This window comes from Temnothorax americanus, unplaced genomic scaffold (assembly GCF_048541705.1).
Source record: "Temnothorax americanus isolate GAGA-0224 unplaced genomic scaffold, ASM4854170v1 Scaffold13, whole genome shotgun sequence".
NCBI classification, from domain to species: Eukaryota; Metazoa; Arthropoda; class Insecta; order Hymenoptera; family Formicidae; genus Temnothorax; species Temnothorax americanus.
The window spans coordinates 2,265,333-2,280,193 of record NW_027509264.1 but is presented as its reverse complement, the minus strand read 5'-3'; the positions used below and the strand labels follow the sequence as shown (position 1 = coordinate 2,280,193).

At 38.7% G+C, this 14,861-nt stretch overlaps 1 protein-coding gene across 3 annotated transcripts; it reads right to left on the bottom strand.

The window, feature by feature from the left end:
• Positions 1–452: 452 nt before the first annotated feature.
• Positions 453–14,861, bottom strand: Cad (homeotic protein caudal). Of its 3 annotated transcripts, XR_013255971.1 has the most exons (5): positions 13,216–14,861; positions 10,932–11,009; positions 3,232–3,377; positions 2,640–3,151; positions 453–2,557 (listed from the first exon to the last, which is right to left on the bottom strand). XR_013255971.1 is itself a non-coding variant. In XM_077399947.1 (4 exons), exons 1-4 carry the CDS (start codon positions 14,630–14,632, stop codon positions 2,795–2,797), a joined length of 1,998 nt encoding a protein of 665 aa, XP_077256073.1. In that variant the 5' UTR covers positions 14,633–14,861; the 3' UTR covers positions 453–2,794. The 3 variants fall into 3 exon arrangements, 2 of the variants coding, with proteins under 2 accessions (XP_077256073.1, XP_077256074.1); XM_077399947.1 differs by having other exon boundaries at positions 453–3,151; XM_077399948.1 differs by lacking the exon at positions 10,932–11,009 and having other exon boundaries at positions 453–3,151.

Genomic DNA, 14,861 nt, shown 5'->3' with positions numbered 1-14,861 from the left:
ATATCTCCCCAAGTGGGAGATCGCAGCGAATTGATTAAAATAATTTCTATAGGTACTAATGTTAATAATAATTCGAATAACGGTTAGCACGTTGGTGTCCACGATAGTTACCGTCGCGCCGAATCACCTTCGATTTTCTCAACCGAAAATTTATCGCGAGCGCGAGTTAGCGTTTTAATGACGACTGGACCTGTTAATCTCGATGAGTTTTGGTCCATCGTGCTGTACAATACGGGAAAATAGACCAGGATTGGAACAACGGTTGTCCACTTCGTGTTACTCGATCGAGCAGTAATATCGTGTGACGACAAGATGCAGCAGCGATCGAAGGGTGAGTCAATTCTTTTATTACGGAGCAAAGTCGTATTGACTGTATAAAATTGTATATATTTAAATGAGAGACGATTTGTCAAGGCGAGTAAAAGATATATAATTTATTAAGAATTGACAAAGATGTGGCTCGGACAAGTGAAAATTCCATCCTAGTTTCATTGCGGGAATATATGACTATTTACAAAAAAAATTATATAATATTATTACAATGCGTGTTATTATTATAAAATACTGGACAGAAACGAATCACATTTCTATAAATATTATGTTAACAATATCACTTTGTATCTAAAAAAATATGAATTAAAAATGCAGGATATTTTCGTCCACGAAAAAAAGGCATTATTATAACAATATAATCCAAAAAAAAGGATTAGACAATTTTTTTGGATTGCAGCGATAAAAAAACATTCTTATAGATAGAGAAAATTATAACAGATAAGATTTATTCTTAACCATTATATCGGAGATTTAAATATTACATCGTTACTTTTCTCACGTTATAAAACAACGAACAATATTATCTGCTAATTTTACAATTATGGCGATAGCGTCCCGATCGAGGCGATCGCCATTTTTGTCGTGTAAATATTTACTATAAGAAATATACGAAAAGTCTAGGGAAAATATAGACTTCGCGGATGTTATCGTAATATTCAAATTCAAGCAGCACTTGCTTTGCTATTAACAAATGTAACACTATTATATTATGCCGTTATGTTAAGGTATCGAATTAGAAATGATTATCCTCATATCGACATTATCCATTATTCGATCTATATACTTTACCTTAAGGCACGTATCCCTTTTAATTTCATAATTTACAATTTTATTTCATTTACAACGCGTTTATATACAAATGCACGTATTTACAGTGTATTAACAGAAGGTTCACGCTATTTATTAGCGTGATCACGGGTACGCCTAAAACCGTACGGCAAACCCGATCGTCGTAAGCGGCACCGACGAATGCCGCTATTTTCTTCGTTTATTTTCATCGATTATGGTTATTATGATCAAAGCTGAGTACTCACTTATTGGGTTTTACGCGACGATACAAAAAAAAAAAAAGACATAGGTACTCAGGTATAATAAATCGCGTGAAATGGTTATCGGTTTGTTGAAAAAAAAATAAAACAAAAAAAAGAAAAAAAAAGAAAAAAAGGCGCGCGCGTCGTGACGAACGTGAAAATATGTGCTTTCGCACGCGCGGATAATGTCGATACAGAAAGCTAACGATCAATCACAACAAATGGGAGAAAGAGTAATTTGTGTGATGTCGTGAGCACTTTTCATCGACGCCTAAACATGCACACGTTCCACCGTCACGTGTACATAGTTACATAGTGCGCGCCTTGCAATTTTACATTTACGAGCGCCGTAAATTACGTTGACTAGTGATATACGAGTGATATCCAAAATTTTCGAGCATCCGGCGTTCGATTCCGATCTCTTTGATTTGAACTGAATCCGATCCGAGACCAATTAACTCTTCAGCTGTGAATGCTGCACGCCCATCCTATTTATATATAACAATAATATATATTTCATATATATTTATTCTCATATATATAATAATATGCGTGCATATAGATCTAGTAGGAATTGAAACAGTTGCGGTAAAAGCAAAGTGAAATTTACGACGCTTCTCGCGGTTAATTTACGACGTCGATCTGCCGATGGAGATAATAAATTCGTGCAATGTCATAATTGCAAGTATTTTTCCCTGTAAGTTACTTACAAAGAAGCTCCTTTGCATGCCGTAGTTAAAGAGTTAATACATTTGTTTGGATAACTCGATTATTTTCGGATACTACTATCCCTATCTTAAAGCTAAAAGCGTCAGACTGTGCGCGTAATTCTCGATTCGCGCAGACGGTTGAATCTCCCTATTATAGGGGGATAGTCAAACAAACTCTCTATTTTTTTTTAACCCTTCCCCTCGATCCTCCCTAATATCCAGGTACAATTACGAAACACGATCGTGTAGTAGGCTGCATGAATATCTTAGATACGGGTGTACACTTAGATCTCAGAATTGCCAAGCGCGCGCGCGCGCGAAGGCATCCATGCAGTCCACATTCGACATTCACTTCCGACTTGGAATTCTTGCGGAATTAACGAATGTAGAACGTAAAATATCGAAGCACGACCGTCATATTAACGGGGATCGTTGTGGACGTAAATCCGACGAGATTAGTGAGATCAATGCGCTTTCCACGATCTGTAATCCACAAACGATCCATTTAATTAACGGTCGTTTATCACAGGCCGTTGTGTATCATGTGCGAGCTACAATTAATTACCTTACGCGTCTTAATTATTTTACGCGGTGTCCCAGTGTCGCTGTATTTGTCTTGCGAATCCCTTTGTACGTTGAGTTCGAAGTGATAGACGATGGATACCTCGCCATCGCTCCACCTCGTGGAGCCGTCCAAAGGATCCGGACAGCGGATCCCTTTTACATTGGATTAGAGTGGCCCGGGTATTGCATAGGCAGTGTCGTGGGCAGCGACGCGGGCTGCGACGTGGATTGCGACGTGGGCAGAGGTGTCGACGTCGTCGGCGTCGCTGGGAGCGGTGCGGAGGAGGTGCTCTCGTTGGTCTGCATCAGACCGCCCAGCATCCCACCCATTTCCGTGCCGGCGGTGGCATAACCCATGATACCTCCAGCCATCACCTCCAACGTTGTGGAGGCCGCCGCCGCGGCCGCCGCCACTACGTCCTGCGCTCTCATCTGCCGCTCTCTCGATTGCTCCTGCTGCTTCTTCAACAGCTTCCGCTCCTTCGCCCGTCGGTTTTGAAACCAGATCTTTATCTGCAAAAGCGACGGTTACGATTGGGCGATCGTCCCGCGTAATAATTCGACAATTTTTCACTGTGATGGACATGATTTACCTGACGCTCCGTGAGACCGAGCTGAGCAGCGAGGTCCGCCTTGCGTTTGATAGTGGTATAGTGATTCATATGAAATTCCTTCTCGAGTTCTAGTCTTTGATAGTCCGTGTAGACCACGCGGTATTTGTCTTTTGTGCGAGTCTTCCCTGAAAAAGAGGTAGATAACGGCCGGTGTTATTACGCGGTTAATATCTATCGTGCTGATTCTCTTGTCAATAATACGTTAAAGAGATAACGTTTTTTAGCGAACGCGTATACCGCGTGGCGACATTAACAAAGTGAAGGATATTTCGTAATTAATTTCATGTCGAACTGCCTGCCAATTCTGTACTTGCGAATAACACAAATATACCACGTCCAATATAATATATTGAAAATGAAAAAAAGATATAAGAAAAGAAAACAATAGACACACAGTCGTGTAAATTTTAGTCAAAAATGTTCCGACTGAGCAATTCGTTTCGTTCAAGATCTCGCCCAAACGTGTTGTAATAAAGAATATAATAGAAAACAGCCGCATTTACAATTTACAGTAATTATTTCTCTCTCGTGAGGGAAATTGATTATCTTACATTAGAGTTGCAGTAGTGCGAAATAATTGTTAGGATACAAAAACAAAATTGAGAAAGACAATTGTACATCAATAATATATTGTATATATTGCCTTTCTAGGACGCCTCTCATATCTCAAAATTAGTTTTACTTTGAAATATTACAAATTTTTTATCAATAGATAATAGAATACATGTTAAATATACTGTCACATTAATAGCTTGCGTTTGAAACAATTATAATCATGCTTTAAGCATAAAAAAATTTATGAGAAGATATGGAAAGAGAATAAAGAGATGTGGTCATTAACTTTTAATAAAAATTAATTTATGTTTTACAGAAAATATAATGATTACAAATAAAGAAAAGGTAATACGCATATACACCTAATACTCATACATGCACATGTACAAAATTGCGGTAGCTTGAAGCAACGGCATTCGCGGAAAGAGAGATGCACATCTACGATTTTTGCAATAAATAACGCGAAGCGCGATTATATCTTATGGGAGAAAACGACGCGCCAGAAGGCGGCAAAACGAAGAAGAGGTGCGTTGGCACTCGCGCACGGTGTGAATGCGTTTCTTACGACGTGGTGTTCTTGGCGGTAACACCACGCGCACAAAATATAGAATGGAGAGAGAGAGAGAGAGAGAGAGAGGGACGAGAAACAGAGATACGAGTGTGTGTGGGAACGGCGAGAGATGGCTCAAGAGAGAGGGACACGATTAGATAAGGCTCCGCCGGCGAGATCAAAGGCGTGCACGTTAATCCACCACTCCTCGATAAGGGAACTCCGAGGCCTTCGCGGCGTTACGAATAAGCAAGCGACCTTAGACTTTTTGTCGGTACACAGAATGGCTACAGTTTGAGGCCAGCATGGCTGGTATCGGGTCAGAGCAGGATATCCTCGTGGCAGCAAGGATGCGCAGCAAGGATGGCAAGAATAAATAATGGAGTCAATGGAATCCATAGAAGCCGAGTGTTTCTATGAAAGGAATTCATTGAATCGAATTGACACCTATTGCAGATATATTTGATAATCTTCGAGATCTCAGATTACTTTGTGCTTCTTTTTGGATTTTCTTTGTGTATATATATTTTTTAAATCAATGATTGCGAAATCTTGATACCAAAGAGAGGCCGAAAGATAAACTCTCAATTTACAAAATAAATTTTTAATTAATTTTTTTTAGCTAATTAATTTTCTGATTGAGGATTCCGTGGAGTACGAATTTTTACAAGAATATCACGTCGGTCAGTTATAGTCAAAGAAGTTTTTGTATATTGATATTTATTCACTGGCAAAGAAAATTTCCTATCAATAATTTAATAATTTTAGTTACATATATATAAAATAAAATATATATGTAGATACAAATACATTTAAAAAAAAAAAAGGGTTTTACATCGAAACTTATACACGCGTTTTAGAAAACAAATTTTATATATCTACGTCTTTATATAAGTCGGTTGCGAAAGATTTATCTTATTTGTAAAACGTCTTTCTTATACACGATTGTGTAGAAAACTCATACGAGGCAATGTAAGCAATGAGAATTTGAAGAATTAGGTGATACGTTGGCGTTTAGGCGTTATACATATGTCAACGCATGCGACGCGTGTTCACGGTTTAAATCCGTGTAATCTGTTCAAATAACGCAGCAATATATTACGGACTGTCTGGTTTTGAGTTTTCATCTACTCAGAATGAGATTGAGAGATTGTTATCGCGGGCACTTCCAACTCTCCGTATCTATAATAATGCTTGAATCACGTCTTCGCTACATATCCTATAATGTAAGAGAAGTGCTGTATAATAAATCAACATGTTCACCACTAATCACTCTTATTCGCTACCGAGTTTTTCGATCAGTTGGTTTCCAACTTCGATTTTAAAATGTGAGCTACAAACTTCTTGTCAGTCCTCCTTACTTGTCATCAAGATGTAATTGAATTAATACGCGTAAAAAAGACACGAGTCATCTTTCTTACGAATAAATTGAATAGAACTTGTGCTGTTTCTTTTCTAAAAAAAAGTATCGTGTTCAATTCGAAGATTTTAGCTAAACACGTCTGCAAAAAGGAATATTGTCACTTAGGACAAATTTTCTTTTCGCGATGATCGATTACTTCGCGATTGCATAATGTTTAATTTAATCTCTGATATATCAATAAAGTGTTACGAGATAAACGAGGAATAAATATTAGACAGCGTTCGCCATGGTTTTTGTCAATATGATATCGCGTAATGTAGCTCGGATTTTTCTCTTTCTCTCGCTCTTTTTTTCTGTTACGCTGCGCGCATTGTTAGGCGTGCAAATATTTGACGCGTTAAGAGTAAACGTCGCGCAGCCTGATGCACGTAAACAAACACATGAAACATCCTTAAACCTTATCAAAAGGCAGACTCTTTATCTTTCAAGATTGTAATCGAATCAAAAAAAAAAAATTTCCAAACTGTATGCGGTACTGGCCTTAATTACGATAGATTTCTCGTGAGTACTCGCCACGCCACACTCGCAAAGATAATTTCACGATTCCGAATCAATTTTTATCGTGAGGCGAAAGAAGTCGCACCATTCACCTATATAATAAAAACCGAGACTGAAGAAATCAGTTGTTTAAAGACAAATATTAGCAGCAAACTGTTGCGAGAAATAGCAAATTAAACTTCATCATTATACAATTTTTGTAATGATAATCTAAATAAGTATTAACACCGTCTTTTAAATAATTTTATAATCAAAATTATATAAATGTGGTAATTGACCACGACAAGGGAAAAATAAGTAATTAATAGTAAAGTTGAGAGTTAAAATATCAAAGGTGAATGATTTGCTCTTTCGCTGTAGTAACATCCGACACGAAGGGGAGACTTAAGAAATCGACGTTTCTAGTTTCTGGAACTTTTTTACGGTTAACGGAGCAACTTTGCGCGACTCCGAGTTGAACTTTTTACATTCGGAGGAGTCCGTCAAGTCTCGGATGGTTAGCACGTATACAGGCTGTTGTTCGAGAGGGCAAGTCGTCGGCTTTTTTCGTTTCACGCACGAAACACATAAGCGTATGAGTTAGGGAAGGATTACCGTCGGCGTTTTTCATCTTACCGATATCGCACCTACGATTATCCGGCCTCGTCAATCGCGACCACGCAAATGTACTTAAATTAACTAGATGCTCTCAATAGCAAGATTGTATTACGACAATTGATATTTTAATCGAGTCTATATTCTAAAATCAGTAATTAACGCTGTAAAATATTTCTGGTCATTCCATCTTTAATCTAAAATGCGTACCAATTATTGCTAGCTAAAATTTATCACCACGAGCGGAGCATCGGGACGATTTCTTAAAATGTATCTAGCTCGTTGAATCCGTCATTGTCTATACTTTCGAACGAACGAATTCACCGGAGCTATTTCTCCCGAGTATCCGTGCGCGAAATGCGAACGAGCGCGACGGAGAAAGAGAGAGAGAGAGAGAGAGAGAGAGAGAGAGAGAGAGAGAGAGAGAGAGAGAGAGAGAGAGAGAGAGAGAGAGAGAGAGAGAGAGAGAGAGAGAGAGAGAGAGAGGAAACGCGACGGATTTTACGAACGCTATGAGATGCGGGAGGACATCAGAGAGACGTGGAGAGAAAGACGCGAGCGAGGGAGCGAAGAAACGGTGCTCCTGGGACTCGTTGCCACCCCATTATAGCATTTGCTCTTCCATTTCACGCCGCGGAATGGCAAAAGCGCGTGCCCCGCTTTTCCTGCGGGCGTTTGACACAACCCCCCGACGATATCTCGTGTTGGCCTAGCCGGAGCCGCGCGCCGACTCGCGCGGGTGCCATTCGTCAGCGGCGTCACAATTACCTCTATTGTGCCACCTCGCATTTGTATATATCGCATATCAAGTGCCCGCGAACGAAGGGAGAAAGAGAAAGAGAGTGGTAGCGATTTAGTCGCGATGTAACTGCAACTGTCCGTTTCTTTTCAGCACTTGAAAATTCCTTTCTTTTTTTTTATTTTTTATATTTCATGTAACTCGTTAATATCTTGTAACGTCCAGTATTGCCATAAAGTAACTAACGAATATGTATAGCTATACTCTTAAATAAGCTGTGCTAAATCGCATCAAATTTATTGTTGCCCCTTTTCCGCGATGTTGATTGGTTCTCTCGCTTCGTGCTGCAAGGTTAAAAATGCTATAAATTTATATATATATATATATATATATATATATATAAATGTTATATACATAAATAGTATATGTATATACATAAAAGTAACATTAAATTTTACAAAAGAAATTGGTATCATGATTAAGTATAATATATACATAGTTACATGCGTATGTGTGTTATAAGAACTTAATATTATAATCTTTATTATATTAGTGTGTTTAATTTAATAATAATCGCATTTAGCAAATTTTTGAAGAATTCTATTTTAACTCGTATCTAACATTTAACTGTTATGGATATAAATAAAACGTATAGTGCACACACAGAATAAAGAGAAAATAATTGAGAAAACTATCGAGGGTTAAAAAAAGGATAAAAAATTTAACAGTACGTGCTAATTGATGAAAAAGAAACAAGTATACGTTAAATGAACTAACACTTGGTTCTCTTATACCGTGATCATTGACAAATGCAACGAATCGCAAACAAACATGTATTGACAGACAAAAGATCAGAAACTGTGGAAAATTTCATCGTATACCTGCGGAGCGCGTGGCCAAACGGAACTCAACAGCTTCTAGATTGATTTATATCGTCTTGCAACCATTCGAACTCTATAGGGCTAGTGACGACAAGAGAAGAACATTATCGTAAAATAACTTAAAAATATTACCTTAACCTTGGACTGGCACGTAGCCCGGTCGTAGGAGTATACAAGAATGAATGAAGTCAAAAGTGTCGAAGCTATTTGTTGAAAGATTTCTGTTAACTCTCTCAACGCTTCTCTCTCACACTACGGGTCACATGGATTCCATTCTATATTAAACCGTGCCCTGGTTCTCGACTGTGAGTCTGGAGCTGATTTTTTTAGTCGAATATCCAACCGAGAGGCTTAATTCGTGGACGCGCGTTTAAGTTTTTTCGTGTGTAAGTATTTTACTTCAGTCATGTGACTCGCGTCCACTACAACTCGATTCCAGACTGAGCTCACGGCGCCAATAATGAATCGTTTTACATCCTTGAACGGAAAAATCCCAATGTCTGACGGCATGCTGCGAACCGAATCGCATAACACCCAAAACTCTCTCGTGATTCGAGGGTTTCCGTTGTGGATCGACTGACGACAAGGTTTAACCAGAGACTCGACAACATCGGCACCGATCCTGCTGTTGATCTTGCTACTGTCAAAACACTCGACCGTAATGAAGAGTTCCAGTCACAGATACGGTAGGTGGAGTCTATTTTACGGATTTGCAACAAAGTCAGATTGAAAGGAGACGTTTTAAATCTCACAGGACGAATGACGAAGCGACGTCTTGAAGGAAAAGATCCATGGGTTTTACTAAGATAAGAAAAATTGTACATAATAAAGGGCTAATTCACTTTTAAGTAATTATATTTTCCATAATTATCGGTAGGAATAATAACGACCGATGTCGGCGATGTCTTTACCTGGATGATATTAAATCTTTCCTCTTTGTTGTTTACCTTTAATCGCGCCGATAAGAGGATCGTAGCCAGACGAAGGCGTCATAAAAGCGGTAGAAATCGCGTGTTCACGGAGGGTCGCTCTCACGGAACCGAACGGCGCGGCGCGGCGGCGATTCGCGATGCGCGAACGAGAAAGCGCATGCACGAGGCCGTCCCTCCACAAAATTGTAATGCACACGCCTCACGTTTTTGTATTGTCGTGGTGAGAGGCTCTGCCATGCGGCTTCTGCCCGCAATATAACCATAAAACGTAGATAATTGCCGCTGGAAGGTACGGGACGCTCGTTTCAAGGTACTTAAGGTGCGTACTTACTGCACGCGCGTGAGGTAAAATGCAAATAAGAGGAACAGGAGAGAGACGGCGACGAAAGAGAAGAATTGAGATGGATTCTGCGAAGCGCCTGATGGCGAAGTGCATCAGGCGAGGAATAATTTGGGATTTGGGGCAAAGCAGTTTGAATGTATTAACATGTTAATCCCGTTAGCGGTTAAAGATTGACCAAATATATCCATGAGGCACGCTGATGGCTTTGCGCTTTTCTTTAGAAGAGAATTTGTCAATGTCGCTCACGAAAACATAAATGTAATATAGTAGAATTTAAACATAAGTATTCTTTTTCTGCTTCTCATCCAAAAACTCGGAGCGGACACCCGGGTGAAAACGTGAATACGTATAAATACGTGAAGCTGTGTGTCTGTACTCTGCGCGTGTGTACATGTATACACGCGCAAAACACATGCGTGTAACGTGTAACATCAAACATAATAAGCGTCTTATAGCGACATAATAATAGTAATAATAGAAATGGAGATGGAAATAATCGTCTACGTGTTTACAATTTCAAAATTCATATTTCGATACGCGTATGCTACTTTTAATATAAGTATACCTAAATTCGGAGATACTGAAAGAAATTGTATTAGACACCGTACGAACGGAACATGAGCAAATTTTTAGAAAGAAAAATTGCCAGGTTATTGCTATTTCAGTTTTGAATGTATGGTGAAAAATTCGCTGAGATGAAGATTAAAAAGTATCGAGATCTCGATGAGGTGTAAGTAAAAACACCCTCGCGGAAGAGCGTACCAAACCGATAAATTTATGATCCTGTTGAATAAAAAATGACTAACGTTGTCACCTCCGATTGCTAAAATTAATTAGTCTCTTGTTTAGCGTTGTTAGTGTAACATTGTCAGCATGATAGTCATTATAAAATATATCACATTATTTTTTGAAGTATATGATACATTGTATACATTAAAAATAGATTTTGAAAACTGCAGGTTCTCTAAAATATCTCACTTTTCATTATTCTTGTTGTTTTCCTTGGACAGTTTGAGAACTGACGTATATCTTCAGTTAGAAAACATCTACGAGACACGTTTCTACCAAAGAACAATCGGCTGCATGCACAATCGTGGTACAATAACGCATGCAAACACCAAAGGTAATAGTGTACATCGACAATCAATTAATTATGATTCGTACCAAGAATTTCAAGTCGGCAACAGAGTTCATTAATTGGCGACGTTGAATCCGCGCTGCCGACAGTTTCGGCGTTACATTCTGCAACAATTTGAGAATAAGAACATCTCTTTCACCTAAAAGCTGTTTCTTCAGGCGCGTTTATATCGAACAAGGAAATTGACCGGATTTTCGAACGGCTCGTGTATACCGAATTACGGTCCCGCGGAAACGTAGAGTTAATTGTTCCTCGTCGCGTGTGTTGATTCAGGACGCGTTCCGTGCGAACGGATGGGACTTTCGAATTCGGTGAAAAATCGAGATGGACGACGAGAGGGAAGGAGGGAGGGAGGGAGGGAAGGGGATTATCTCACAAATATTTGAGAGCAATTAGATGTTTGCTCGTCCGTTACCGTGTTTACATGGTTTGCCGTATCTAGACCGCTGGAGACGTGTTTATGACCGCGGGCGATATGCGCGAAAGAAGTGCTCGTTAGGCGCGTAACTTCGTCACGTGGCTTTTTAATCCGATTTCTTAATCGAGCTCTTGAAATTGAAGATTAACTGTTCACGGGCAGAGCTCGGCCACGCGAGTCGTTTGTTCAAGGTTCGCAATCGCGATTTGCAGAATCGCTTTCTCATTGTCAGTATCAAATTTTGTTATATTCTAGCAAAAGTTTTATTGATACAAATCTGCAGTATATATATTTTCTAAGATTTGATAAATGTATTCACAGGAAATACAGATATATGTATAATATCGAAAAAATTTTCTTTGGACATCTTTTGAATTTCCACGTTGTTTCAACGGTAATTCCTCAATTTTCTCAATTCAGGACCTCGATTAAGTTTAAATATTTGTCTTGCTCTTCTTCATTAAAGAAAGATGGAAGTAAATCATTATTATGGCAAAATAAATTATGCTAAAGCAAAATTTCCTAAAAAAACCGCATCTGAATTGAATTATATTTAAAAAATTCTTCTATGAGTTTTTTTAGAATTTTGTGTTACGTTAATAAATATTTGTTATATGTTCACAATAATAATTATCTTTAATGTAAATTTATATAATTCAGAGCTGTAAAAGAATTAACTGCATTCTTTTCGTGTTAAATAATAAATAATAATTTTAGAGAGAGAAAGAAGCACATGTGTTATACATTTGATATCTAATGTTTAATTATATTTTGCAATATCCGAGCAGATAATTATATTCTTGACGATTTATTTGGTTCATTAATAAAACTATCAATATTATAAATCGAAAAGAATGTATTTACATACTTGATATTTTTATCACTTCATATGATGAGCAAAATACACGTACTGATGAAGTTTAATCAAATATTTTAGGAACAACCAGTAACATCTTAAAATAGTTGTTTTTATCTCTTAATTAAAATTTAAGTCATTTAATTATAATCTACAACAATTTCCACGTAAATTGCGTTACATTACATTTAGTCAATTGCAAGATAAGATAAAAATAAAGTGGGACCATGAAAAAGGAGTGATAAATCGAGGTATAAAATGATCCGACGGCGACGCCGACGGTGCGCGCCGTGTCCATTATTCACGTTGTCGAATTCATTTTGATCAATTTTACGAAGTAAAAGAGAAAAGAAGAGGAGCAGCCTTCAACATACAGCGTATAATTTACAATAACATAATCTGTTATTATCGAATTTTGATAGGTAACAAATTTATTTGACGATATCAATTATGCTGTAAAATGAACCAAATTATAAATATATATTCATTAAATTTAATATTAATTAATTTTGGCGAACTTTTGCTGCTCGCAAGAAATATAGAAAAAGTACTCTTTATCTTTATTTCACATGCTATAAATTTTGTTATAATTCCAAAAGCTTTTTACAGTAAATGAATTTCATTCTTTTAAGACAGAAAAAATTTTATACTAAACATCAAATATCATGTTTTATATAACACGACGAATTTTGGGCAAAAAGATAATTGCGAAGAAAAATGAAACGTACAATTTTTCCATCTCAAGTCCGTCTATTTTGACAGTTTCACCCATTCCAAATGTTTACTGTCAACAATTGTTCTCGCATACAGAATTTTCAAAAAAAAAAAAAAAAAATATATATATATATAATATATATATTAAACAATGTTGAGAATGTATTCTTTCAGTGTTCGAAAGCGTTTGTTATTCATGCAATTGCAAATTTTTCAAATTATGATTAAATTTGAAATCCTTATGTGCCACATTTTTTTTTAATTTCTCGAAAGCGAGTTTGAAGAAGATTTAGTGGTGCTAGAAACATGATGTTTTACCAACCTGGTTTAGGTTGACTTTGATAGGACGGCCTTTTCATCCACTCGTACGGACTCCTTCTCCCTTGAATTCTATGGGATGTGTATAATTGGTGACGTCTTGATGTGGATGACATGTCTCTTGATGTGGACGACATATCTCTGGACGTGGTCGGCATGTCTCTGGATGTAGACGGCATATCTCTAGATGTGGACGGCACGTTCATGTTTGTAGGTACCAGGTTTATATTGCCAGATGTGGATGATAAATTCATGTTGCGAGACGCACAGGGTAAGTCATCGTATGGCACAATATGAAAATTAGGTGGTGTTGTAGGAGAAGCGCTGTTGTTGCTATGGCTGCTGCCGTTCATGCTACCGTTCAGGCTGCCATTCATACTGCCGTTCATATTGCCGTCTACGTTACCATTCATTTTCGTGGTCGCTGATGGATATTGATTACGGATCGCCATATCGATATTCATGTTTCTAATGCTCCATTTCAACATCCGTCGTCTGTAGGCAATTTCATATTCCTGTTCTCTCGATGGTATTTGCGACTGGAGATATTGTGGCGGTGAATTTTGTTGGAAGAACTGCGGCGGCGAATTTTCCTGCAAGTGTTTCGGCAACGATCGCTGCTGAATGCGCTGCTGTGGCAATGAATTTGGTTGGGTATGTTGTTGCGGCGGAGAATTTTGCTGCAATTGCTGTGGCGATGAAGTGGTCAATTGTTGACTGTGTTGCTGACAGAGTTGAGGCGGCGAGCTTTGCTGCAGGTGTTGATGAGGCGACGGATGCTGTTGGCAGAGTTGTTGGGGAGGCGAATTATGTTGGAGGTGCTGCTGTGGAGACGAGTGCTGATAGAGTTGCTCGGGCGGCGAACTCTGTTGCAGATGTGGCTGTGACAAATGTTGCTGGAGACGTTGTTCGGACGGTGAATGTTGCTCCAGTTCTTGCGTATGATGTTGTTGCGATTGCGATTGCGATTGCGATTGCGATTGCGATTGCGGTTGAAAATGTAGATGCTGCGATTGATACTGATGTAGATACGGCGGATACTGAGTGTAGTGCCATCCGGATAGCATTTCGGGGTGGTTAAATAGCTGCGGAGGAATTGAACTTGGCTGATGCTGAGGATGCAACGCCGGTGTCGCGGGTATGGGTCTGGTCGAGTATCCGTACCAGTATTGGGGACCTTCAATGGCGGCGGGAGCCGCAACCGCAACCGCGGTGTGTGGCTGGACCTGTTGCGTCGATGTTTGCTGATGTGCTTGATTCATTATCAGTTGATGTTGTTGTGGGTTATCAGCGACCTGTTGCTGCTGTGGGCGATATGCGAGGTTCGTTTGATTATAGTGCATCATGTTGGCGATGTTGCTGAGGTTCGATATAACGTTCGAGGATTCTCCAGAGATGGTGTCGTCACGAAACGATGGCATGTCGGTTCTGCGAATTGGGCTTAACTTACACAATATAAACGTCTGTTTCTTTGAACAGAAAATAATTGAAGTCACCAAGAAATTGTAAATTAACGTGAATCGTTATACATTCACGACACTTATAGCGACACAAACAACAAAACCGGCACAGATGAAACGTACCAACGTTATTGCTGGTGCCCGACAAACGCGTTTTGTCCGATATCGATATTGAACTGACAACGTAACT

Excerpts from the sequence above, each read along its gene's own strand:
- Cad (XM_077399947.1), bottom strand. The coding sequence starts at position 14,632 with ATGCCATCGTTTCGTGACGACACCATCTCTGGAGAATCCTCGAACGTT. Across the intron at positions 11,010-13,215 it reads TCAAAGTCAACCTAAACCAG|AATGTAACGCCGAAACTGTC; the intron begins GTTGGTAAAACA and ends AAATTGTTGCAG. Across the intron at positions 3,152-3,231 it reads TCGGTCTCACGGAGCGTCAG|ATAAAGATCTGGTTTCAAAA; the intron begins GTAAATCATGTC and ends TCGCTTTTGCAG.